This window comes from Geotrypetes seraphini, chromosome 8 (genome assembly GCF_902459505.1).
Source record: "Geotrypetes seraphini chromosome 8, aGeoSer1.1, whole genome shotgun sequence".
In the NCBI taxonomy this organism is placed as follows: domain Eukaryota; kingdom Metazoa; phylum Chordata; class Amphibia; order Gymnophiona; family Dermophiidae; genus Geotrypetes; species Geotrypetes seraphini.
Window position 1 is genome coordinate 141750556 of NC_047091.1, and position 23658 is coordinate 141774213.

At 46.0% G+C, this 23658-nt stretch overlaps 1 protein-coding gene across 4 annotated transcripts in view; it reads right to left on the reverse strand.

Annotated features, from left to right (window-relative positions):
- LOC117364636 (E1A-binding protein p400-like) overlaps nucleotides 1–23658 on the reverse strand; it is a 203503-nt gene that overhangs the window by 31012 nt on the left and 148833 nt on the right. For 3 of the 4 annotated variants that reach the window (XM_033954039.1, XM_033954040.1, XM_033954037.1), the window contains 8 exons: nucleotides 21429–21572; nucleotides 18773–18856; nucleotides 9393–9518; nucleotides 8379–8423; nucleotides 8135–8288; nucleotides 7468–7709; nucleotides 3944–4117; nucleotides 269–316 (listed from right to left, as the gene is read on the reverse strand). In XM_033954039.1, coding sequence (XP_033809930.1) covers nucleotides 269–316; nucleotides 3944–4117; nucleotides 7468–7709; nucleotides 8135–8288; nucleotides 8379–8423; nucleotides 9393–9518; nucleotides 18773–18856; nucleotides 21429–21572 — 1017 coding nt within the window. The remainder of the gene's footprint in view (nucleotides 1–268; nucleotides 317–3943; nucleotides 4118–7467; nucleotides 7710–8134; nucleotides 8289–8378; nucleotides 8424–9392; nucleotides 9519–18772; nucleotides 18857–21428; nucleotides 21573–23658) is intronic. The other variant, XM_033954038.1, reaches the window with a different exon arrangement.

The following is a 23658-nucleotide window of genomic DNA, read 5'->3' on the forward strand; positions in this document are numbered from 1 at the left end:
AATGGGGGTTTTGACTTATATTCGGATCAACTTATATTCGCGTATATACGGTATATTAAATATAAATTTTAAAAAATCTAACAATAGCAAAAAATAGTAATGAACAAATAATAAAATTCTAACACCCAACTGAACCTCATTGCTCAATAGGGCAAGTCTCAGTTAAGCTACAAATGCCTCAAATTTTTATTAATAAATAAATAAAATTTATGACAATAAGCAAAACCTAAACATGACTACCCAGTCCCACCACTACTTAGATTCATACCTTATAAATGCTTTTGGTCTTTTTCTTTGGATTTGCTTCATACATTAGCTAAAAAAAGAAGAGAGAATATGGCCATTGGTATCAGGAATATGACCTCCCAAGCATGTCAGTTTCCTAATAACAGGAAGCTGCCCTTGTAATCTAAGAGGCCAATATCCAGCCTGTGGTGGTGAATGGTTTATAAGCTGTTCAAAGTCGCAAGCTGAATTAATCCTTGATATTTAATGCTGGGGCATGAACAGCTCCTGGTACTGAATATGTGGGTATGTGCACTGACTCAGAAATTTACCTGACACTAGTTGATATTTAGACTAGTGCCTGGTTAATTCAGTGCATAAAGTTAATGATAAGTGCAATGTCATGCATTAGTGCTACAAAAACCCGAGGGAATGGTACAGTTTAAGGGGTGAAGGACTTTTGTGCACGAAAGAGGAGTGGGACTTGGGTGTGATAACAGGTGATGATTTCAAGGTGGCCAAACAGGTTGAAAAGGCAATGGCAATGAAAAGTAGAAGGATGCTTTGGTGCACAAGGAGAGGAAAGAGAAGGTATATTATGTACCATTCTGGAGAACGCACCTTCAAAAAGATATAAACAGAATGGAGTCAGTCTAGAGGAAGGGTTCACGGAAGTTTCGCCCCCCACATTTCACCCCCAGCAATTCGCCCCTCACATTTCGCCCCCCACATTTCGCCCCCAGGTATTTTTCGCCCCCACACATTTCGCCCCCACACATTTCGCCCCCCGGATGTTTCGCCCCCACACATTTCGCCCCCGCACATTTCGCCCCTGCCTTTGAGGGGAAAAAGAAATCCGTCTCGGAGCGCGCCTGACTCGGAGCGCGCCTGACTTTTCTTTTTCAGGCGCTGCTGATGTGGAGCGTACGCCGCGCGCCTCCGACGAGCCGCAGGTCCGCCGAAAGGGAACATGAGCTTAGTTGCTGCCGTCTCACCTGTTTCACTGCCTGGGCCCCTCCGCGATCCCCGGTGGGGTGGGGGCTTTCTTGTGTGCTTTGCCTGCCATGGACGGCGGTGCGGGAGGGAGTGGGTGTTGTCATGGACGGCGGTGCTGCCAGCCCACAGCCAGCACCGGCTCCTTTCAAGCAGCTGAAGCAATGGCCAAAAGGCCACTTGGACGGCGGTGCGGGAGGGAGTGGGTGTTGTCATGGACGGCGGTGCTGCCAGCCCACAGCCAGCACCGGCTCCTTTCAAGCAGCTGAAGCAATGGCCAAAAGGCCACTTGGCCACCGCTACCCCCAAAGCCAGAGAGGAGGAGAAGAAAACGCACCTCCTTCCTGCCCTTTTCACCTGGGCTGCGAAGTGAATGAAGTTAGGGTCAGAAAAGCCAAGACTTCCCCAGATTTAAGAGCGAAAAGTTAGGGGAGGAGACGGGGAAAACCAAAGCGACTTTTCTTTGGAAACATTTCGTGAGGGTCTATGTGGAAAACGAAGTGAGCGGCGGTGCCCCCCCCCCCCTCTCCCTCCTCCAACTCTGGCATTGGGACATGAGCTGTCAAGAGAAAGAGGCCTCGGGGGTCAAATCACAGAACCCGGGCCAACTTTAGGCCCGGAGCGAAGGCTAAGAGTTGTTCCCACGGGAGGAAGGACAGACTTGGAAGAGGAGAGAGAGAAGCCTGAAACCCTCCCCGTCACTCCAGCTCACCTCGTGGAAAACGAAGTGAGCGGCGGTGCCCCCCCCCCCCCTCCCTCCTCCAACTCTGGCATTGGGACATGAGCTGTCAAGAGAAAGAGGCCTCGGGGGTCAAATCACAGAACCCGGGCCAACTTTAGGCCCGGAGCGAAGGCTAAGAGTTGTTCCCACGGGAGGAAGGACAGACTTGGAAGAGGAGAGAGAGAAGCCTGAAACCCTCCCCGTCACTCCAGCTCACCTCGATCCCAATCCAACCGACAACTGCTCCGAACAGCTCATGAAGTCCACGTCGGACTTGGGCTAAAAGCTCCCATTAACCCCCCCCATGGCCCCGTCTCCCCCGACCCCTGCCAGGGCTGGCCGAAAGCAGCCTGTTTACGGCACTGCCTCTGCTCACAGGCTGCCACTACTGCTTCGGGTAAGTGAGATTGTCAGGATCGGCGGCCGCTGCTGCTTCAGAGTGCTGGAACCATAAGTGGGGAGGGGAGGAGAGAAAGTGACCCATACCAGAAAAGAGGGTGGGAAGGAACAGATGCTGGACCTACAATTGGGGGTGGGGTAGGGGAAAGATAAAGAGAGGAAAAGAATGACTCAGACCAGAAAGGGGAGGTGGGAAGGGATACAAAGTTAGAGTGAGAGAGAGAGAACGGAGGAACGCTCAGGGGCGAAATGTGCAGTACACATAATCCAACGCTCAGGGGCGAAATGTGCGGGGGCGAAATGTGCGGGGGCGAAATGTGTGGGGGCGAAACATCCGGGGGGCGAAATGTGCGGGGGCGAAATGTGTGGGGGCGAAACATCCGGGGGGCGAAATGTGCGGGGGCGAAATGTGAGGGGCGAATTGCTGGGGGCGAAATGTGGGGGGCGAACCTTCCGGATCCCTAGAGGAAGGCTACTAAAATGGTTGATAAGCTATAGCATAAGGCATACGGAGACAGACTTAAAGATCTAATATGTATACTTTGGAGGAAAGGGGAGATATACCTATGTGGCATAAATACGCACGAGGTGAGTCTCTTTCAATTGAAAAGAAACTCTAGAATGAAAGAGCATAGATGAAGTTAGGAATAATCTATGGAAATACTTTTTTACAAAAAGGGTGGTAAATGTGTGGAATAGACTCCCGAAAGAGGTGGTGGAGACAAAGAGCGTGTCTGAATTCACGAAAGCATGGAACAGGCATGTGGGATCTCTTAGGGAGAGGAGAAGATAGTGGATGCTGTGGATGGGCAGACATGATGGGCCATTTGGCCTTTATCTGCCATCGTGTTTTTATGTTTCTTTTTGCTCTCCTACCTCCCCCATCTGGTCCATCTTCTTGCCCTGGGATCAGTAGCATGGAAAGTTGCTGCTCTTTGGGTTTCTGGCAGGTACTTGTGACCTGGATTGGCCACTGAGGAAACACAATATTAGGCTGGATAGACCACTGGTCTGACCCAGTAAGGCTATTCTTATGTTCCCTCACTTCCCTTTCTGCACTGACCAAAACTAAAAATGGCATCGTGGGGGCTTTGGATCCTTGTGTACTCACGGAACACAGTTTGGTCCTGCCCCTTCCAATGCAATCTTATATTGGAGGGGGCAGGATCAGCAGATGCTGAGACTGCAAGGGCTCCAAGGCCCTGCGCTACTATTTTGTTTCTGCCACATTCTTTCCCATTCCAAAAGGGGTGAGTTTGCTTGTCTATCTGAGTGAAGGAGATAGCCCTTACCACTGAGCAGCCTTCTACTCAGTAGTAGCTATGCCTATGCTCCCTCCCTATTTATTTTGAAGGTTTTGACATCAATTTCAGAATTAAAATACCTTTAAAATGATTTTAAGTGGTTTCCGCACATATATTCCAAATAACTCAAATCTCTTCTAGTTTTATTACAGGAAACAATAGATCTTTAAATAACTTTCATCATCCCTTCTTAGGAAAGAGAGAATATTATTCTTTACATAAATGAACATACACCCAGAACTACTGAGCAGCATTCCAGTAGCATCAGAGCACAGGAAAGCACACTGCTATTTAAACTCACCTTCCCTTCCTCCCGAGGGATGATGACGCTTTCATAGCGATTTCGGCACTGTTTGGAGGAGCGGTAGATGCGGCTGCAAGAATTCACAACATCACTGACTAGATCCCAGTTGGGTGTGTGCGCTGGTGAGATGATGGAAAGGTTCAAAGGGAGCTCCAGCAGCTGTTTCACGGCCTACAGAAGAGGGAGGGTGGGAGGATAACAGGAGGGTTTGAGCTGAGCACTGCATAAGTTGATAGTGACAAAACTTGACAGAAACAGGAAACAATCAGGTGCTATCTAGCTACAAGAGATTCAAATTAAATTTGCAAAGATAACTTAAGAACATAAGAGTTGCCGCTGCTGGGTCAGACCAGTGGTCCATCATGCCCAGCAGTTCGCTCAATGCGGCGGCCCTCCAGTCAAAGACCAGCGCTCTAACTGAGACTAGCCCTACCAGTGTACGCCCTTATTTAGCAGGAACTTGTCTAACTTTGCCTTGAATCCCTGGAGAGTGTTTTCCTCTATGACAGACTCCGGAGGAACATTCCAATGTTCTACCACTCTCTGGGTGAAGAAGAACTTTCTTACGTTTGTACGGAATCTATCTTCTTTCAACTTTAGAGAGTGCCCTCTCGTTCTCTTAACCTTGGAGAGAGTGAACAACCTGTCCTTATCTACTGGAGAGGGTGAACAATCTGTCCTTATCTACTAAGTCTATCCCCTTTAGTACCTTGAATGTTTCGATCATGTCCCCTCTCAATCTCCTCTGTTCGAGGGAGAAGAGGCCCAGTTTCTCTAATCTTTCGCTATACGGCAGCTCTTCCAACCCCTTAACCATCTTCATCGCTTAACTAGAAATATAACCTCACTTCTGCCCTAAAAGTTGCTGAACACAGACTCTATCCATGCAAAGTTTACATTTTCTTTGTAAGAAATAGGGCTATACTGAATATTTGTATTCAATCTGAAGCAGCCCTGAATACATTCCTCCCAATATACAGCCGATGGTGGTCAATGTTTTTCTAAAAGCTTACTGTCACTGGCTAAATTATGCCCCAATATTCAGTGCCGGGCCATGATTGAGATTGAGATTGAGATTGAGAGCGAGACCAGAAGGCTTTGCAGCGAGGCAAGCTCGGTTTACGAGGCACCAAGTTTGCGAATGTTTTGCTCGTCTTGCAAAACACTCGCAAACTGGTGCACTCGTAAACCGAGGTACCACTGTATATATATATATATAATAAGGTGAAGGCACACAGCAGTGTCACAAACAGCTTCCTGTATGTGTTCTCTTTACTACTGTCAATATATATATATATATATAAAAAAATATATATATATATATATATATATATATATATATATATATATTGACAGTAGTAAAGAGAACACATACAGGAAGCTGTTTGTGACACTGCTGTGTGCCTTCACCTTATTATATTGGATTAAAATATATATTTTTATACCCCAGACCAGTTGAAAGCTTTTCTAGATTCGAAGATCTCTATTGGGTAATGGGTGTATGAATTAGGAGGATTTTGTCTCATTAAGCCTATTGTATTGATGTGTATCTTCTATTAACTTTGTAGTTTTCTGGGATGACCTCCTTTCTCTTTAGTGGTCTAAGAAGAAAATGTTAAATTACTTATTGTTTGTATTATGGCTTATAATATTTTTCTTAAACAAGTGTTATACTTGCAAAATTTCTTATAAATAAACAAATAAATAAAAATGTAAAAGCCAAAATTCCAGCCATGCAAACACCTATTTTTACTTTGAAAATTATTCCAAGTACCTGCACAAATTTACATCAGTCTACTTTTGCAGCTTCTATTCTGAGCAATTCAAAAATATGCCTGTAGTTCCAAACCCTGTCCACAGGACAATGAACGCAAACTCTGTCTCCCAAGAGTGTACAGTAGAGAATGACACGGTGGCTGTTACCCGCGGCTAGCCGTGGGTAACCCACTGAAAGGGTGGGGGGAAAGAAAAGTGCTCACTGTGGGTACGGGGACAAGGCCATCCACTGCCCCATGGAGCGGTGAATGGCCTTGTCTCCACAGTTAAGGGAGGGAACGCGTGCAGTCACCGATCATGCGTGGCCCCCTCCCTCCTTCCTACCTACCAGCTGCATCTATCTTCCTCCCTCCTTCCCTCTTACCTTCGCGCCGCATTAGTGTAATTTGTGCAGGCCAACGGAGCCTGCCTGAAGTTGCATGCGTCTGCGGGCGGACGCTTCTCCTCTGACGCAACTTCCAGTGGGGAGAAGACACTTAAGGGAAATGGGAAGAGAGAATGGGGAGAAAATGCTTAAGAGAAATGGGGAAGAGAGAGTGGGGAGAAGATGCTGACGGGAAATGGGGAAGAGAGAGTGGGGAGAAGACGCTGACGGGAAATGGGGAAGACAGAGTGGGCAGAAGACGCTGAAGGGAAATGGGGAAGACAGAGTGGGGAGAGGACGCTGAAGGGAAATGGGGAAGACAGAGTGGGCAGAAGACGCTGAAGGGAAATGGGGAACAGAGAGTGGGGAGAAGACGTTGAAGAGAAATAGGGAACAGAAAATAGGGAGAAGACGCTGAAGGGAAATGGGGAAGAGAGAGTGGGGAGAAGACGCTGGAAGAGAAGAAGATGGGTGCCAGACCAATTGGGAGGGGGGGGGTAAAGGGAGAGGCACAGTAACAGAGCAAATGGAAGACGCAGAGAGAAGACAGAAGCTGAATGGAAGCAATTGAATGAAAAGATGAGGAAAACAGAAACCTGACAAACAAAGGTAGAAAAAAAAATTCTATTTCTTTTCTTTTTTGCTTTTGAACAAAGTAGTATATTAGTTGTGTTGATAAAGATTTAGAAACAAAGCCCTGCCAGCTTAACATCTCTTTCTCTAGTTCAGCAGCCAGAACTTTGATTTATAAGGAAGGAATAAGCTAAATATTGCAGTACTGAGGCTTGTATGGATGTTGCAGGGATGGGGTGGGGACAGGGCGAAAACAGTGGTCGTGGGGACAGGGATGGTGGTTGCGGGGACGGGGTAGTGATGGGGACAAATTTTTTCCCCATGTCATTCTCTAGTGTACAGCAATAAGCACAAAAAGCCATATCTAGGGCGAACATTATAATAATCCATTTCTATGGAAAAAGCCCTATTGACCTAGTGGAAACAGCCTTAAACCCTTTATTTGGCATTGTTGCACAGAAGCAACAAGTGTTTCTATGGCTCTTATGGGACAGCGGCATCTCAATATGCTTTCGTTCAACATCAAGTGGATCTTTTACTAAGGCGCGTTAGCCGATTTAGCGCGCGCTAAATACTAACACATCCACAGAATATAATGGGCACTTTAGCATTTAGCATGCGCTAAATCGGCTTGTGTGCTTTAGTAAATGACCCCCCCAAGTTAAATAAAGTAGCCATTTTCACCATCTGCCAATTAAAGGGTTAAAATTATCCTCACTAAGAATAAGGGCTGGTCTACACTGTGATCCGAGTATCTACACTCTCCCCAGGTACTAAAGAACAAAATAAAAGGAGGAATCAGCTTGACCTGCAGCAGAGCCCAGTCTTCACCAATTAGCCACTCGGGGTTGTCTGGTCCAGCTTCGGCAGGTGGTTTAACCAAAGTTGGCAGTGGCTTGGCAAACTGTGTCTGTTGTTTCAGAAGGATGTTCTTCTTCTGCTCTTTGCCCTCCCGGCGCATTTTCAGCAAGCCTGGGGTGGCTCTGTCGAAAAGTGAACGTGGAGGAATAACCGTATCTCCGTGACGCTGCTTCTTCTTCCTACCTGCAGCTAAAACATTCATGTAAGTCAGGTTATTTTTTTCAGGAAGACAATGAATAAAACTTACCACTTGGGTCAGCATTTCAACTGTAAGCTCACCAGACTAGGAGTCCAGTCTAATCTGTTCTCTGAAGTTTTACTAAAAATTCAGAGTAGAGTTTCTTCTTGATATTTACTATTTTGAGCTTCTCTCCATCTGGTTAGTTGTTTGGGGTATAAGACGACAAATATTTTCTCCTTAGATGTTCATTTTCCCTTTCTATGCATGACAACCATCTGTTCTTATGAAATCAACATTTAGATTGAGGTAGATGGTATAATAGATCCTGGATCACTAAATTAACATATTTATGTGAGAAACGATTGGTTGTTCTTTTCAATTTTTGCACTCCAAGCAATGCAAACACACAGTACACTCTGCACCAAGCACTCACCAGCAGGATCCATCTTGTGCCGCTTGCGTTCCTTCCTGATATATATTGGGGGCAGTTTAGATTCGGGGACTGGGGTGGTGTCATACATCAGACACATGACTGAATCAATATATATGTCATTATCGTCCTGAGGAGGAGTAGGTGGGGTCCACAGCTACACAGAGAATTAGAGCCATGTCAGATCCAATCTCTTCTTGTCACATAATCTACTTGTTAAGTGGGACACGAAACTGATTTGACTCACCGGCATTATTTCTGTCTGTCCTTCTGAACTTTCAAAGACAAATTCCTAAGGAAATGAATTCAATTTCAGAACAGATGTTGGCAGATATAAACACACTGTCCTTCTGAACCTATCCAAGAGTCGGCCTAAACTGCTCTAGCCATCGTCCCTTCCTTGCCCTAATCACTTCCCTTTTTACTAAGGCTATCTTTCATATATTCCATCTGTCAAGCTAGACTACCTGCAGGATATCAATCTTTATCAAAATCAGCTTTATTGTATCTTTGTTGCTTGATATTTTTTTCTTTATGTGAACTGTTGTTCCTTTATTTTATAAATTATTTTCCTGATATGTATTTGCTTCATTTGTAATATCTGAAACTGTGAATTAAAAAGAAAAGGTTTTACTATCTCTTTATCATTTGGCGCAGAGAGTGTTTTTTGTTTTTCTTCTTTGTTTGTTGTTACACTTTTATAAGATGTTTGGGATATTTTCTCCTTTATTCTTACTGGACTCCACTAGGAACTTTAAGAACCCATGTTGGGATGTTTTGTTTTTATTTTTTCCTTTCTGATTTTTTTTAATACACTGCTTTGATGTTACTTATGAAAAGAGATTTACACATCAATAAAATGAATCTTTATATCTAAACCAACATCTGCTTCCACCATTTCTGGTCATCATTGTGTTAAACACTGGCCATCACCAGCTGAATTGTGCCTGGATATTTAGTATCATATCCTATCTGAATACTGGCACTGAGTATCAGGGCACGGTAGTTACCCGGGTACTGTTGATATTAGACAGTAGTACCTAGATAGCTACCTGATTAATTTAGGACACCCTCTTTGCTATCCTAAGTTAACCAGGCAATTAATTATGTACTGCTGCTGAAAATCCACAGTGCCCATGTAACTCCTGGTTCTGCCTAAACTCTTTTCTCAGACCACCCCTAGAAATAACTGGAAAACTGAAATAATGCTAAACTGACTCATTCGTCTCTCAGTGCATCAATGAGAATATATTCCAGTTACCTTGTTATATGCATCCTCCCTGGTATAGGTAAAGAGCTCCTCCTCTTCCCCAAGCATCTGTGCTTCCCTCGTTTGCAGCTCCTTCAGATGATGGATTTCCCACTCTCTCTTTGCTGTTTTCAGAAGCTTAGAGAATGAAATTCAAGAACACCGCCTTTAGCCAGCCCCAATAATGTGTAAACTGAGAGTAAAAAAAATCTTTGGGCCTTTCAAGGAACTTGCAAGACTACAACTAGAGCTTTTTTAGTCTTTGTTGCTTTCACAAAAAATACACTGGGCCACTTGGTACTGCGTGTATCTCCTAAAAGAAGTTCTGTTTGACAATCATTTTTACCTCAAATTGCTCATTGTTCTGTATGACTTAAGATAAACCCATAAATGGAATCATGTAACAACAGATTAGGTTCTTACCTCGGTGATCTGGGTTCAGTTAGGATACAAAGGAGTCCATATTTAAAATGCTGATTCCCATTTACCAAGAACTGCAAAAAGATATCCCTTTAAGAACTTGAGAACTCCTCCCCTTCTGCAGTGGAGCACAGTGCTCCCTTCAATTGGTACCAAAGCAATTGAACTCCACTGAAACATAAGAAAAAAAGAAGGAGAGCACGGGGAACTTCCCTGCCAAGAAATACATTCTGCTCTGCTCTGAAACTTAGAAAATAGGACAAAGATCAATAAACATTTAACTAGTAAACAATTAACAACAAACACTTGATAAGTAACTCAGATCCAACCTAAGAGTAACAAGTAGGAGCTATGGGACCCTCCCAGGAGGAAAGGGAAACCCACAATACCTGAAACACATCTGTTCTTTATCTTAGGTATAATAGCAGAAGCCCCAAGACAGATACTGGCAATGTCTGAGGCAGAAATCAGGCAAATCAAAACAAATCCACACAGGGAGGTCAGGTGGAGACTGAGAACACATTTACTTTTGGCAGTAGTACAAGTGGGCTGTGCTGACAGTTTGATGAATAGCCAATTAAAACTAATTTAAGGCTTCCTTTCAGACCGGCACTGCCTCAGGGCTTTTTTTATTTTTTTAACAAAAGTAAAAACTTTAATGGACAGAAGAGCAGATCCCATAGGCTCTCAAAGCTGTAGTCTTTGACTGTTTGTGACAAGGCGTACAGATGAGGCTCCTCTAAGAAAAAAATATGGGGAGGTGGGGGAAATGGGGGGAGGGACTGGGCTGTCCAAGTGTGGCACCTCTGAGAACAGACAGACCCCTGAAAGGTTCCCCCAAGCTCTGTTCAGACAGCAAAAAGGTCAACAGAGGCCACTAATAAAATCCATCAGGCCCTATCTATCAAAGGGAAAGACTGCATAGGCTTACCACCTCCACCTGCTGAAGACTGAGAACAGACTGATTGTAGATGGGACTGCACAGCCCACCTATACTACTGCCAAAAGTCAATGTGTTCTCAGTCTCCACCTGCTGGCAGAGGAGAGTAAACTCATCCATTCTGTGCTTAACTAGAGGGATGATAAAGAAGCAGCTGTTTCCTGGTGGAAACGTAGGGAGAGACCACCTTATGGATACATCTGGCAATGGTTGCCTTGGAGGTTGGCCTGCCCACTTCAAGTGACTGGTCCGTACAAAAAGCTTGGAGTCATTAGTCCTCTCCAGGTAGATGAGCAGGGTTCTGTGCACATCCAGTTTGCGCAAAAATTTGCTTTTTTTGGCAGAACCTATAGGCTGAAAGACGGGAAAATGGATTGACATGGAAGGTGGAAAACCACCTTTGGAAGAAAGGAAGGAAATGTGCACAGAGAAACACCCAACTCCATGAAACAGAGAAATGGTTCCCTGCAGGAGAGAGCCTGCAATTCCGAGATCCTTCTTGCCTAGACTATGGCAAACAAAAACACTGTCTTGAGGGTAAGGTCTAGCAGGGTAGCCTCTGAAAGAGACTCATCAGGAGCACAGGTCAGGCCTGCAGAATAGGGGTCTCAGCTTGAGAGCCTCCCTCAAAAACCGAGTGATGTCCAGGTGAGAAGCCAGAGACTGAAGGCCATTCTGAGCCCAAAAGCACGAGATACTGGCTATCTGAACTTTGAGGGATGACATCGCAAGCCCCTTTTTGAGGAGGCCAGCTTGCAGGAAGGCAAGGATCACCAGCATGGGTACTCTTTCTGGTTCCACCTGATCCTTGGCACACCATAACTGGAAGGTCATCCAGGTCTTAGCATAAGCCGCAATTATCGCTGGCTTCTTGGCCCTAAGGAGAGTTGTAACCACAACCTGAGAATAATCCTCCTGAATTGAGGCTGCATACTCAAGAGCCATGCTGTATGACCAGAGTGTTCTGGCTTCTCCATCAGAACAGGGCCTTAATTGAGAAACCCCAGATGGACAGGCAACTTCAGAGGTCTCTCTTTTTAGATGCACCAGGTCCAAGTAGCAAAGTCTTTGGATTCAGTTCGGCACCACCAAGATCACCAGACCCTGATGGGTAGCTTTCCTGTGGATGAAGTTCAAGGAGTATCTGCCTGAACCCAATTCTTCTTTGGGAACTGATTCTATGGCACGAATGTGCTGCATATAAAGAGGGGGCCGAAAAAACTCAATCCTGTACCCCTACCTGATAATGTCCAGCACCCAGTGGTTGGATGAGATCTGTTCTCATTTGTCCCTGAATGCTGACAGCCGTCCTCCGATATGAGGAGGATCGACCATCCTCCTGGTGCCACTGCTGCTTCATGGAGGCCAAACCACCATGGGAACCCTCAAACTGCTGGCACCGATAACCGTTAATTCTCTGACTAGACCCCTGAAAGGCTGCTGAGAGGAGTAGCCGAAGGAAAATTGGTGAGTACTCCTGGGGATATGAAAATTGCTTCTATTGTGTCCAGCAGATCGCCGGCTTCTACTATTGGGGAGGGATTTGGGGCAGCGACTGAAATGCAAAGGACCTGGGGAGAGGAAGAAGCGATATGGATTGCTCTGAAAAGAGAAGATGGAACTTCTATCTACGTGGGTGTAGTCTACAGACCTCCGACTCAATCGCAGCAAATTGATAAGGATCTGATTGTGGATATCCAAAAGTTTGGAAGGAAAGAGGAGGTTCTGCTGTTGGGAGATTTCAACCTGCCGGATGCGGACTGGAATGTTCCGTCTGCGGAATCAGAAAGAAGTAGGGAGATTGTGGATGCCTTTCAAGAGGCTCTGCTCAGACAAATGGTGACGGAACCCACAAGGGAAAATGCGATATTGGATCTGGTCCTCACAAATGGAGAGAGTATCTCTAATGTTCGAATGGGTGCTCACCTGGGTAGTAGCGATCATCAAACGGTTTGGTTTGATATAACGGCTAAAGTGGAGAGCGGCCGCACGATACTTAAAGTCCTAGATTTCAAACGTACGGACTTTAATGCAATGGGAAAGTACCTGAAGAAAGAGCTGTTAGGATGGGAGGACATAAGAGAAGTGGAAAGACAGTGGTCTAAGCTGAAAGGAGCGATAAAAATGGCTACGGACCTTTATGTGAAGAAAATCAATAAAAACAAGAGAAAAAGGAAGCCGATATGGTTCTCCAACCTAGTGGCTGAGAAAATAAAGGCGAAAGAGTTGGCGTTCATGAAATATAAAAAAAACCCAAGAAGAGGAGAGCAGAAAGGACTACAGGGTGAAACTGAAAGAAGCCAAGAGAGAAATACGTTTGGCGAAGGCACAGGCGGAAGAACAAATGGCTAAAAATGTAAAAAAGGGAGATAAAAATTTTTTCAGATATATTAGTGAAAGGAGGAAGATAAAAAATGGAATTGCTAGACTAAAAGATGCTGGGAACAAATATGTGGAGAGTGATGAGGAGAAAGCAAATGTGCTAAACAAATACTTCTGTTCTGTGTTCACAGAAGAAAATCCTGGAGAAGGACCGAGATTGTCCGGCAAAGTTACACGAGAAAATGGAGTAGATTCTGTGCCATTCACGGAGGAGGGTGTTTATGAGCAACTTGAAAAACTGAAGGTGGACAAAGCGATGGGACCAGACGGGATCCATCCCAAGATACTAAGGGAACTCAGAGAGGTTCTGGCGAGTCCTATTAAAGACTTGTTCAACAAATCTCTGGAGACAGGAGTGATTCCTGGGGATTGGAGGAGAGCGGATGTGGTCCCTATTCATAAAAGTGGTCACAGGGATGAAGCAGGAAACTACAGGCCGGTGAGCCTCACTTCAGTTGTTGGAAAAATAATGGAAGTGTTGCTGAAAGAAAGGATAGTGTATTTCCTTGAATCTAATGGGTTACAGGATCCGAGGCAACATGGCTTTACAAAAGGTAAATCGTGCCAAACGAACCTGATTGAATTTTTTGATTGGGTGACCAGAGAGGTGGATCGAAGACATATGCTAGATGTAATTTACTTGGATTTCAGCAAAGCCTTTGATACAGTTCCTCATAGGAGGCTGTTGAACAAACTTGAAGGGCTGAAGTTAGGACCCAAAGTGGTGAACTGGGTCAGAAACTGGCTGTCGGACAGACGCCAGAGGGTGGTGGTTAATGGAAGTCGCTCGAAGGAAGGAAAGGTGACTAGTGGAGTCCCTCAGGGTTCGGTGCTGGGGCCAATCCTGTTCAATATGTATGTAAGTGACATTGCTGAAGGGTTAGAAGGAAAAGTGTGCCTTTTTGCAGATGATACCAAGATTTGTAACAGAGTAGACACCGAAGAGGGAGTGGAAAATATGAAAAAGGATCTGCAAAAGTTAGAGGAATGGTCTAATGCCTGGCAACTAAAATTCAATGCAAAGAAATGCAGAGTAATGCATTTGGGGATTAATAATAGGAAGGAATCGTATATGCTGGGAGGAGAGAAGCTGATATGCACGGACGGGGAGAGGGACCTTGGGGTGATAGTGTCCGAAGATCTAAAGGCGAAAAAACAGTGTGACAAGGCAGTGGCTGCTGCCAGAAGGATTCTGGGCTGTATAAAGAGAGGCGTAGTCAGTAGAAGGAAGAAGGTGTTGATGCCCCTGTACAGGTCATTGGTGAGGCCCCACTTGGAGTATTGTGTTCAGTTTTGGAGACCGTATCTGGCGAAAGACGTAAGAAGACTTGAGGCGGTCCAGAGGAGGGTGACGAAAATGATAGGAGGCTTGCGCCAGAAGACGTATGAGGAGAGACTGGAAGCCCTGAATATGTATACCCTAGAGGAAAGGAGAGACAGGGGAGATATGATTCAGATGTTCAAATACTTAAAGGGTATTAACGTAGAACAAAATCTTTTCCAGAGAAAGGAAAATGGTAAAACCAGAGGACATAATTTGAGGTTGAGGGGTGGTAGATTCAGGGGCAATGTTAGGAAATTCTACTTTACGGAGAGGGTGGTGGATGCCTGGAATGCGCTCCCGAGAGAGGTGGTGGAGAGTAAAACTGTGACTGAGTTCAAAGAAGCGTGGGATGAACACAGAAGATTTAGAATCAGAAAATAATATTAAAGATTGAACTAGGCCAGTTACTGGGCAGACTTGTACGGTCTGTGTCTGTGCATTGCAGTTTGGAGGAGGATGGGCAGGGGAGGGCTTCAATGGCTGGGAGGGTGTAGATGGGCTGGAGTAAGTCTTAACAGAGATTTCGGCAGTTGGAACCCAAGCACAGTACCGGGTAAAGCTTTGGATTCTCGCCCAGAAATAGCTAAGAAGAAAAAAAAAATAAAATTTAAATTGAATCAGGTTGGGCAGACTGGATGGACCATTCGGATCTTTATCTGCCGTCATCTACTATGTTACTATGTTACTATGATCCACCAAAATGGCCATGAAGTCATCTAGCCTTTGCCAAACAGCATCCTTGAAGGTAATCTGCAGAGTGACCTTGGAGGCTGAGTTGCCCATCCAAGTTTCAAGTTTATTAAAATATTTGATTTGATCGCAAAAACCAAATCCAATGCGATTTACATTTAGTTAAAAATTAGGTTAAAAAACAAACAAACAAGACAATTGGAACTATTTTAACAAAATAATACATGTGAAAAAGGGAGTGAAAATAAATTGATCCAGAGCATCCGACAGGTCAACATGGAGTAAGCTGAAATCTTACACAGGACTCTAACGATGTCACATAAAGAGCATCAAATCACAAATACTATAGGCAGTCTTAATAATAATTTCCTTAGGGTTACCACAGTTGATCACCTTACAGACCTGTGTGGATTCATCCAACTACTAAGGAAATTTTTAGATCTACGAGGAACACTTCATGTACGAGTAGCCAGGCTATCTACATTATCCAATGCCCGTGGAATCTTATTTACTTGGGTAGAACAAGTAGGAAAATTAATGTTAGATTAACAAAACATAAATCTAAGATTAATACAGCTAACCTGGATTCTCCACTGGTTCAGCACTGGCGGAAAGCTAAACATAAAATATCTGATCTGAAATGGAGAATTATTGTTTACATTACAGTTGGGTGGGTGGGAGGGAGGTAATTATGTAGAACGATTGAATTTTAAAGGGCAGATATTGATTTTTTCATTAAATAAGGTAAAACCATAGGGTCTGAATGCTGAAGTTGAGTGGAATACATTAGTTTAATTCTGCTCCACGTCACCTCTATATTCTGCCTGTTTGATTGGAAAGGTAATGATGAGCTCATGACGTACGTTTTTCTCTAAAAAAAAAAAAAGCCACGGCCATGTTTGCCCTGTAAACAACTTGGTGACATTCATGGAATCCGTACAACTTAGGTAATTATAAGTACTTTATATTATAATTAAATGTCGATATAATAGAGATTAAAAGTATATATCACTGCTATGTAGGCTTATAAGCTTAAGAGTTAGGGTTGTAGTTTATATTTATATCTATTATCTCTTTGTTTTTTTGATAGGGTATATATCTTGATACAGCCCCTATGGGCGAAACATAGTATATGTTAGATGAATAACCCCTATGCTATGCTCCTAAAGAGATGATTATCTAAAAACAATTATTTAGAATATTATTTAAGAATATTAAATGCTATATTATATATAAAAATTACCAAGAAAGAAAAAAACACCAATGATGATCTTGGTGCTATTTGAACTGTGTGCTTAGGTTTTGTCACACAGCAGAGGTCTGTAAAGCAGAATACTTAAGGTACTTGTGTGTGAAGTGATAAAGAGCGTTAGCCACATAATTCATGCCCTCCTTAAACATATGGGGACAGGAGTCCCCAAGCAACAAGGGACTCGTCCGCAGTCTGGTATGGCAGGTGTATGCTACAAAGGAGGCAGCTGCTGCAGCTTTGATATCCAAAGCCAGTGCTTCAAACTGTCTTTTAAGGACTGCATCCACTCTGCAGTTTTGTGTGTCTTTCAGCATTACTCTACCTTCACTAGGAAGGGAGGTGCGCTTGGTCACTTATACCACTGCGGAGACCAAATTGGTTGAACAAACAGCTGCTAGAAGTCCAGAGCCACAGGACAGAATAGAGACATAGTTCTGGCCACCTTAAGTGAGCCTTCAGGGTTCTCCCATTGGTCAGTGACCAATGAGGTAAGATCTGGGTGAGCTGGAAAAAAGTTTGTCTGTGCATTAGTACCACACATGATGGAGCACTGCGAGGGGGAAGGCTGCTGGGCATCGAGCTTCAGTATAGATAGGGTATTAGAAATGACATGGGAGACTGAAGCTGACCTGAAAAGGTGATGCATGGAGGGATCATCACTGTAATCCACCCCACACCTGCCCCCTGGTTAATGGACCCTGAAAGGGATCACACATCATTCAACATCGCAGAAGAGCCCAGTAAAAACAAAGGCATTGAAAGGGACTTCCAATCATCCCAATTCTGCTCTGAAGGGGCACTGGCACTGGGAGCAGGAATGGTATGAGGCGGGAACACCTGTTTGGGAGAAGACTCCCCTTAAGCGTAGTAGGCATGCCCTTAGGCAGCACAGTTATTCCTGATCCTGTTAAATATGCTTTCCATAAAAGACTGCCAAAAACTGAGAAGCCTTGCATCGGAGGAACTGAGGCTTCTTGCACAACTCCACACTGGAGGAGATGCATCTTCTGACACCATGCGCTTGAATTTCACTCCATCGCTGCTCAGTTCGTCTGAGCAAAATCTCTTCCCCTTTGACCGGTTCTTCTAAGATTTGGGGGGTTCCAAGGCCTTGGAGGACTGACTGGGGGGCCAAGCCTGAAGCTCCCACCCCGTCCTCTTGCATCCCTTGGCACGTGGAACATGGCTGCTTCTCAACCGGCAACTCTGTGCAACCAATGCAGGATCTGGGAATAGAAAGGCCTTGGGCATCCATCAGAGGAAGTCACTTGTTAAAACGAGTAGTTTTGAAGTAGAAAAAAGAAGTTTAAAATCAGACTGCTAAAAATCCAAGATGGTTGCGTTAAAAAAAAAAAAAAAAAAAAATCACACCTGAAAAGGGCTGTTGGAGCTACATGCAAAAATTTAAAAATAGTCATTTTATGGTTTTGGGGAGGACATGAGTACTAACCCCAGAAACCACTAAAACGCCAAAATTTCAGACCCCCCCCCACCACCACCCATGTTCCTTATAAGGAATAATGGGAGTACTCACTGTGACTTCAGGTACCTGTTTGTCTGAATCAGCCTGGCTACAAGGAAAGGATTTCTGCCTCAGTAATTGCTGATTCCCACCCCTGGGATTTCTCATGCAGCAATGGGGGAAGAAATTATGCCTCTGGCTCCCTTATACCCCTAGGGTTCTTACAAAGGGGCCATACACCCTGTGTTCAAGCCTCTGACTGAATCAGCAGATGAGCCGCTTCTAGGGGAACTGATCCCCAAGCTCCTAAAGGTACCCAAAGCAGGCTGGCTCTGCAGGAACTCTGAGAGATTGTCCTGGGAGCAGCAGTCCTCACAAGCGTTACTGCGTCCTTTCCCCAGCGGAGTATGCCCAAGCAGGGGACCTCTGAACACCAAAGCCACAAAGAACTTCAAAAATCTGGCAGAATAAAACCTAAAACAATAAAGAAAAACAGAGCAGATCAAAACACACCTTCTGGAGTTCGCTTGCAGAATGAATAACTGAGTTGGGTGCTGTACTCCACTACAGAAGGGGAGGAGTTCTCAAGTTCTTAAAGGGATATCCTTCTAAAGTTTGCGGGAAATGGGAATCAACAGCTCAGATATGGACTCCTGTTTATCCGCAATAGAAATAAGTTTATACAACATGTAATTCAAAATATTGTATTAGATTCTCCATTTGATAAGTACATCAATATAAACCTCAAATATAAATAGTTGAGTGCATAATGTCAAATGTCATTTGATATTTTGTATGTAAGTGTGTAACTCGCCCTGGATAAGGGTGGGAGATAAATAAATAAACAAACAAATGAGATGCCCATTCTTCTTAGCTGATGATTTATATGTAAATTTGACCAAATAAAAGTATCCCATCTTACCTCTTCTGTTTCCTGCTTCTCTTCATCACTGGAAGTGTAGAAACATTCCAGATAATTCAAAGCATACTTCTCAATGGGAGTAAGCTACAAGGGGAACATTGAAAATTTAGCAATATTCAGCTTTTTTAACTTAAAATGTTAACAAAAATCAGTTTAAGGGCTGAACATCGATTACAGTTTTTAATCGCATAGCGTAACTCTTCACATTTCCTCTTGTACAGTGCAAAATATAGACAGCAGAAGTAAATTCTCAGAACTAACATATTTTAATTACTAAACTGAAAATAAGATCATTTTTCTAATCATTTTGTTCCCTGTTTCTGGTGCTGCTTCCCTCTCTCTGTGCTCTGAACTCTGTTTCCAGGGCCTCCTGTTCATTCACTATTTCTTTTCTCTCCTCCTTCCCTGCCAAACAGTCATCTTTCTTCTATTTATCTGCCTCCTTCTCAAATCTATCTAGTTTCCGGCTCTTCCTTTTCCTCTATCCATGGGCGTTGTCTCCTCCATTCTCTGCCATCTATGTGTATTCTCTCTCGCTTCCCTTCTCCTACCCTCTGTTCCTATCCACCATTTTCCTTCTTTTTTCTTCCTTCCATCCCCATTTCCAACATCTGTCCCTCTCTTCCACTGAATCATCCCTTTCTCTTTTCCCCATCCAGCATCATACACCTGTCTCTCCATCCACCATCCAGCATTACTCATCTTTCCACTAACACACCATTACCAGTATTACCATCTCTCTATCCCACCTCTTAACCATCTAGCTTGACTCTGTCTATCCTCTTCTCCCCATTACCACTACCACAAAAACAAAACCATCAACCTTCATTGCCCCATCTCTCTCCCCCAACCTATCATATTGCTTTGCCTCCCCTTATACAATGTATTGCTTCCTCTGTTCCCACCCCATATTCTGCATTGCTCTATTCCACCACCCCCACCCCACCCCTGGTCTGCACTAATCCAGCTCTTGCACCCTCCATGTCCTGCATTTGCCCATATTTTCCTCTTCCCAGAGACTGCAATACTTGGTCTCTTCCTACCCCCATATCCTGCATTGCCCCATCCCTTCCTGCCTCCCCCATATTATACCGTTTTGTCTCCTGTTCTCTCTCTCTTCCACTGGCTCACACATTTTCTGTGATTTCAAGCTCCTGCCAGTTTCTTTTTACCTCCCGACAACATAAAATAACTAGTAAGACCAGACCAAGAACTTGATGCTGATGAGGAGCATTAATTTGCTGCAGCGAAAGCCAGTTTCCGGCTTTTCACAGCCAAACAGGATTAGTGTGAAGGAATTCAGAAAACAGCAGCTGTTTCTCTCTTTCAGCTCTTCTGCGTTTCTCACCAAAGGAACAAATGCAAGACATGCACCACACCCTAAAAATACAGGCAATAAAAACTAATGGCCCCTAGTTTCCTCCTGAGAAATGGTCTCCCAACTGCTGCTGGTTCATGCATCTCACTAATCCCCCGAGGAAGAGATGCTGGACCCAGTTGAGAGACAGTGACTAAGCTGAGGCCTTTTGTCTCCTCTCCCAAACAGCTCCAGTTGAGGTGTCGCCTTACAACAAGGTGAGTGCTGGGCCCAATTCCAGCCCTTCACTCAATGTCCAGCCTCTCATTTTGAAGCGTTTAAGGTGGGGACCGCCTGGCGGGAGAGATGTAAATCTCTCTCACACACATACTGGAAGAAAAACAGCAGGCTGCCTTCTCTGCGTGCTGGGTCTAAACACAGGAAGTTACAGCCCTGATGTAACTTCCTGTTTGTGGGTCCAGCAAAGCCAGTGGCAACAAGCATAGGGGATTGTTTGTGGTAAAAATAAGGAACGGACAGGCAGGAGCTTGAAATTACAAAAAAAATGGATGAGTCAGCGGGAGGGGGAGAGGACAAGGAGACAAAACAGAGAAATCTAGAATGTGGGGAGGGCGAGAGCCATACTGGATGGGTGTAGGTGGGGGAGACAATTGCGCTAAAAATGTTAAAGCAATTAAATATCTAACGCATTAATCATGTTATTAATGCATTAAATATACAGCCCTAATATGTACACACACACACACATACACACACACAATTCATATACACATATGCAAATATAAACATGACAGCAGATAAAGGCCAAATGGCCCATCATTGAGAGTTCTTATGTGCTTGAGAAGTTGTTTTACTATTAAATTCCATCTGATAACAACTTAAAAACCAGTGATAATTAGTGTTCTATTCTGAAATTTTCTCCATATACACTGCCATCTATCTTGGAGCTGGGCAAGTTGCCTGTGGGATTGCTGATCGATTATGACTTTCCAGTTGACATGTGTGTTGTATATTGTATGGATAAGTTGTTTTTTTCCCCCTTGTTATTTTATTGCCACTGAAGTTATATTTATTTGCTGTTTCATGCTTTCAGCATCTGTGGAAGAATCATGCAATAAAATGGTAACCTAGTACTTCTATCCTTTGCTGACTGCAACTGGGAATGGTCACTTGTTCTCAGCTGATGACATTCCTTATGCAAGTGCAATTAATCAATTTACATGTGTATTTTACTTTATAATCTTCAATTAACACACAAAGTAAAGACCAGAAGAATTACTGATCACGCTCTCCAATTTAGTGGTTTTACTGACAGAAGGCTCAGGGGGATCTGTGTACCTGCTCCACAACAGTGGCCAGCTCTTTCTGTTCCTCAGTCTGCTCACTGTACTGCACCTCACAGGTTTCTGACATTAAAGATTCTGCACCTGATTCGGCCATACATGCAACCTCCTCTTCTTCTTGTCTGATACCATTAAGAGCCTTGGAAAATATAAAAAGATAGCACTAAAAACATGCACAACGCTACCAGTTATAATGGTGTCCCTTTCTTTTCTGTGCTTAACATTTATCTCTTTAATTGTGACATGTAGCAGGGTTTGGAGGTTGTTTATGACTACCGTATTTTCACGTAGATAACGCGCACCCGTGTAAAACGCGCACACGGGTATAGCGCGGGAAAACACAAATTTATGTACAGAAATTTTTATATACCGCGCACACCCGTATACCGTGCATGCTGCCCGACTCTCCCGTCGCCGCTCGACTCTCCTTTCGCCCGCCCCGACTCTCCTCTGGCCACCCCAACTCTCCTTTCGCCCGCCCCGACTCTCCTCTCCCCCTTGAAGTCCTGTCCCCACCCTGAAAGCCTGATGCCCCCCCCCGACGTCCGATTCACCACCCCCCGGCAGGACCGATCGCACCCCCACCCCGAAGGACCGCTCGCACGCACACGCACCCCCACCCCGAAGGACCGCTCGCACGTACTCCCACCCACACCCGCACCCCCACCCTGACGGACCGCTCGCACCCCCACAGCCTCCCGACCCCCCCCATCATGTAGAAGCTCCTACCAGTGTCCTGCTGCTTCCTCTTGGCGGTCCCGACTCCCCGACACGATCGGAGTAAGAAGGAGCTCAAGCCCTCTTGCCCCAGCCAACCGTGGCACCCCCGACACGATCGGGGCAAGAGGGAGCTCAAGCCCTCTTGCCCCAGCCAACCGCGGCACCCCCGACACGATCGGTGCAAGAGGGAGCTCAAGCCCTCTTGCCCCCCCGACTCTCCGACACGATTGGGGCAAAAGGGAGCCCAAGCCCTCTTGCCCCGCCGACTCCCCAACTCCCCGACAATATCGGGCCAGGAGGGAGCCCAAACCCTCCTGGCCACGGCGACCCCCTACCCCCACCCCGCACTACATTACGGGCAGGAGGGATCCCAGGCCCTCCTGCCCTCGACGCAAACCCCCCTCCCCCCAACGACCGCCCCCCCAAGAACCTCCGACCGCCCCCCCAGCCGACCCGCGACCCCCCTGGCCGACCCCCACGACACTCCCACCCCCCTTCCCCGTACCTTTGTGTAGTTGGCCAGACAGACGAGAGCCAAACCCGCCTGTCCGGCAGGCAGCCAACGACGGAATGAGGCCGGATTGGACCATCCGTCCCAAAGCTCCGCCTACTGGTGGGGCCTAAGGTGCCTAGGCCAATCAGAATAGGCCCGGGAGCCTTAGGTCCCTCCTGGGGGCGGGGCCTTGGGCACATGGTCAGGTTGGGTCCATGTGCCTCAGGCCCCGCCCCCAGGTGGGACTTAAGGCTCCCGGGCCTATTCTGATAGGCCCAAGCGCCTTAGGCCCCACCAGTAGGCGGAGCTTTGGGACGGATGGGCCAATCCGGCCTAATTCCGTTGTTGGCTGGCTGCCGGACAGGCGAGTTTGACACAAAGGTACGGGGAAGGGGGGTGGGGGTGTCGTGGGGGTCGGCCAGGGGGGTCGCGGGTCGGCTGGGGGGGCGGTCGGAGGTTCTTGGGGGGGGCGGTCGTTGGGGGGAGGGGGGTTTGCGTCGAGGGCAGGAGGGCCTGGGATCCCTCCTGCCCGTAATGTAGTGCGGGGTGGGGGTAGGGGGTCGCCAGGGCCAGGAGGACTTGGGCTCCCTCCTGGCCCGATATTGTCGGGGAGTTGGGGAGTCGGCGGGGCAAGAGGGCTTGGGCTCCCTTTTGCCCCGATCGTGTCGGGGAGTCAGGGGGGCAAGAGGGCTTGAGCTCCCTCTTGCCCCGATCGTGTCGGGGGTGCCGCGGTTGGCTGGGGCAAGAGGGCTTGAGCTCCCTCTTGCCCCGATCGTGTCGGGTGTCGGGACCGCCAAGAGGAAGCAGCAGGACACTGGTAGGAGCTTTTACATGATGGGGGGGTCGGGAGGCTGTGGGGGTGCGAGCGGTCCTTCAGGGTGGGGGTGCGGGTGGGAGTGCGTGCGAGCGGTCCTTCGGAGTGAGGGTGCGTGCGAACGGTCCTTCGGGGTGGGGGTGCGAGCGGTCCTGCGGGGAGGGTGAATCGGACGTCGGGGGGGGGAGGGAACTATGT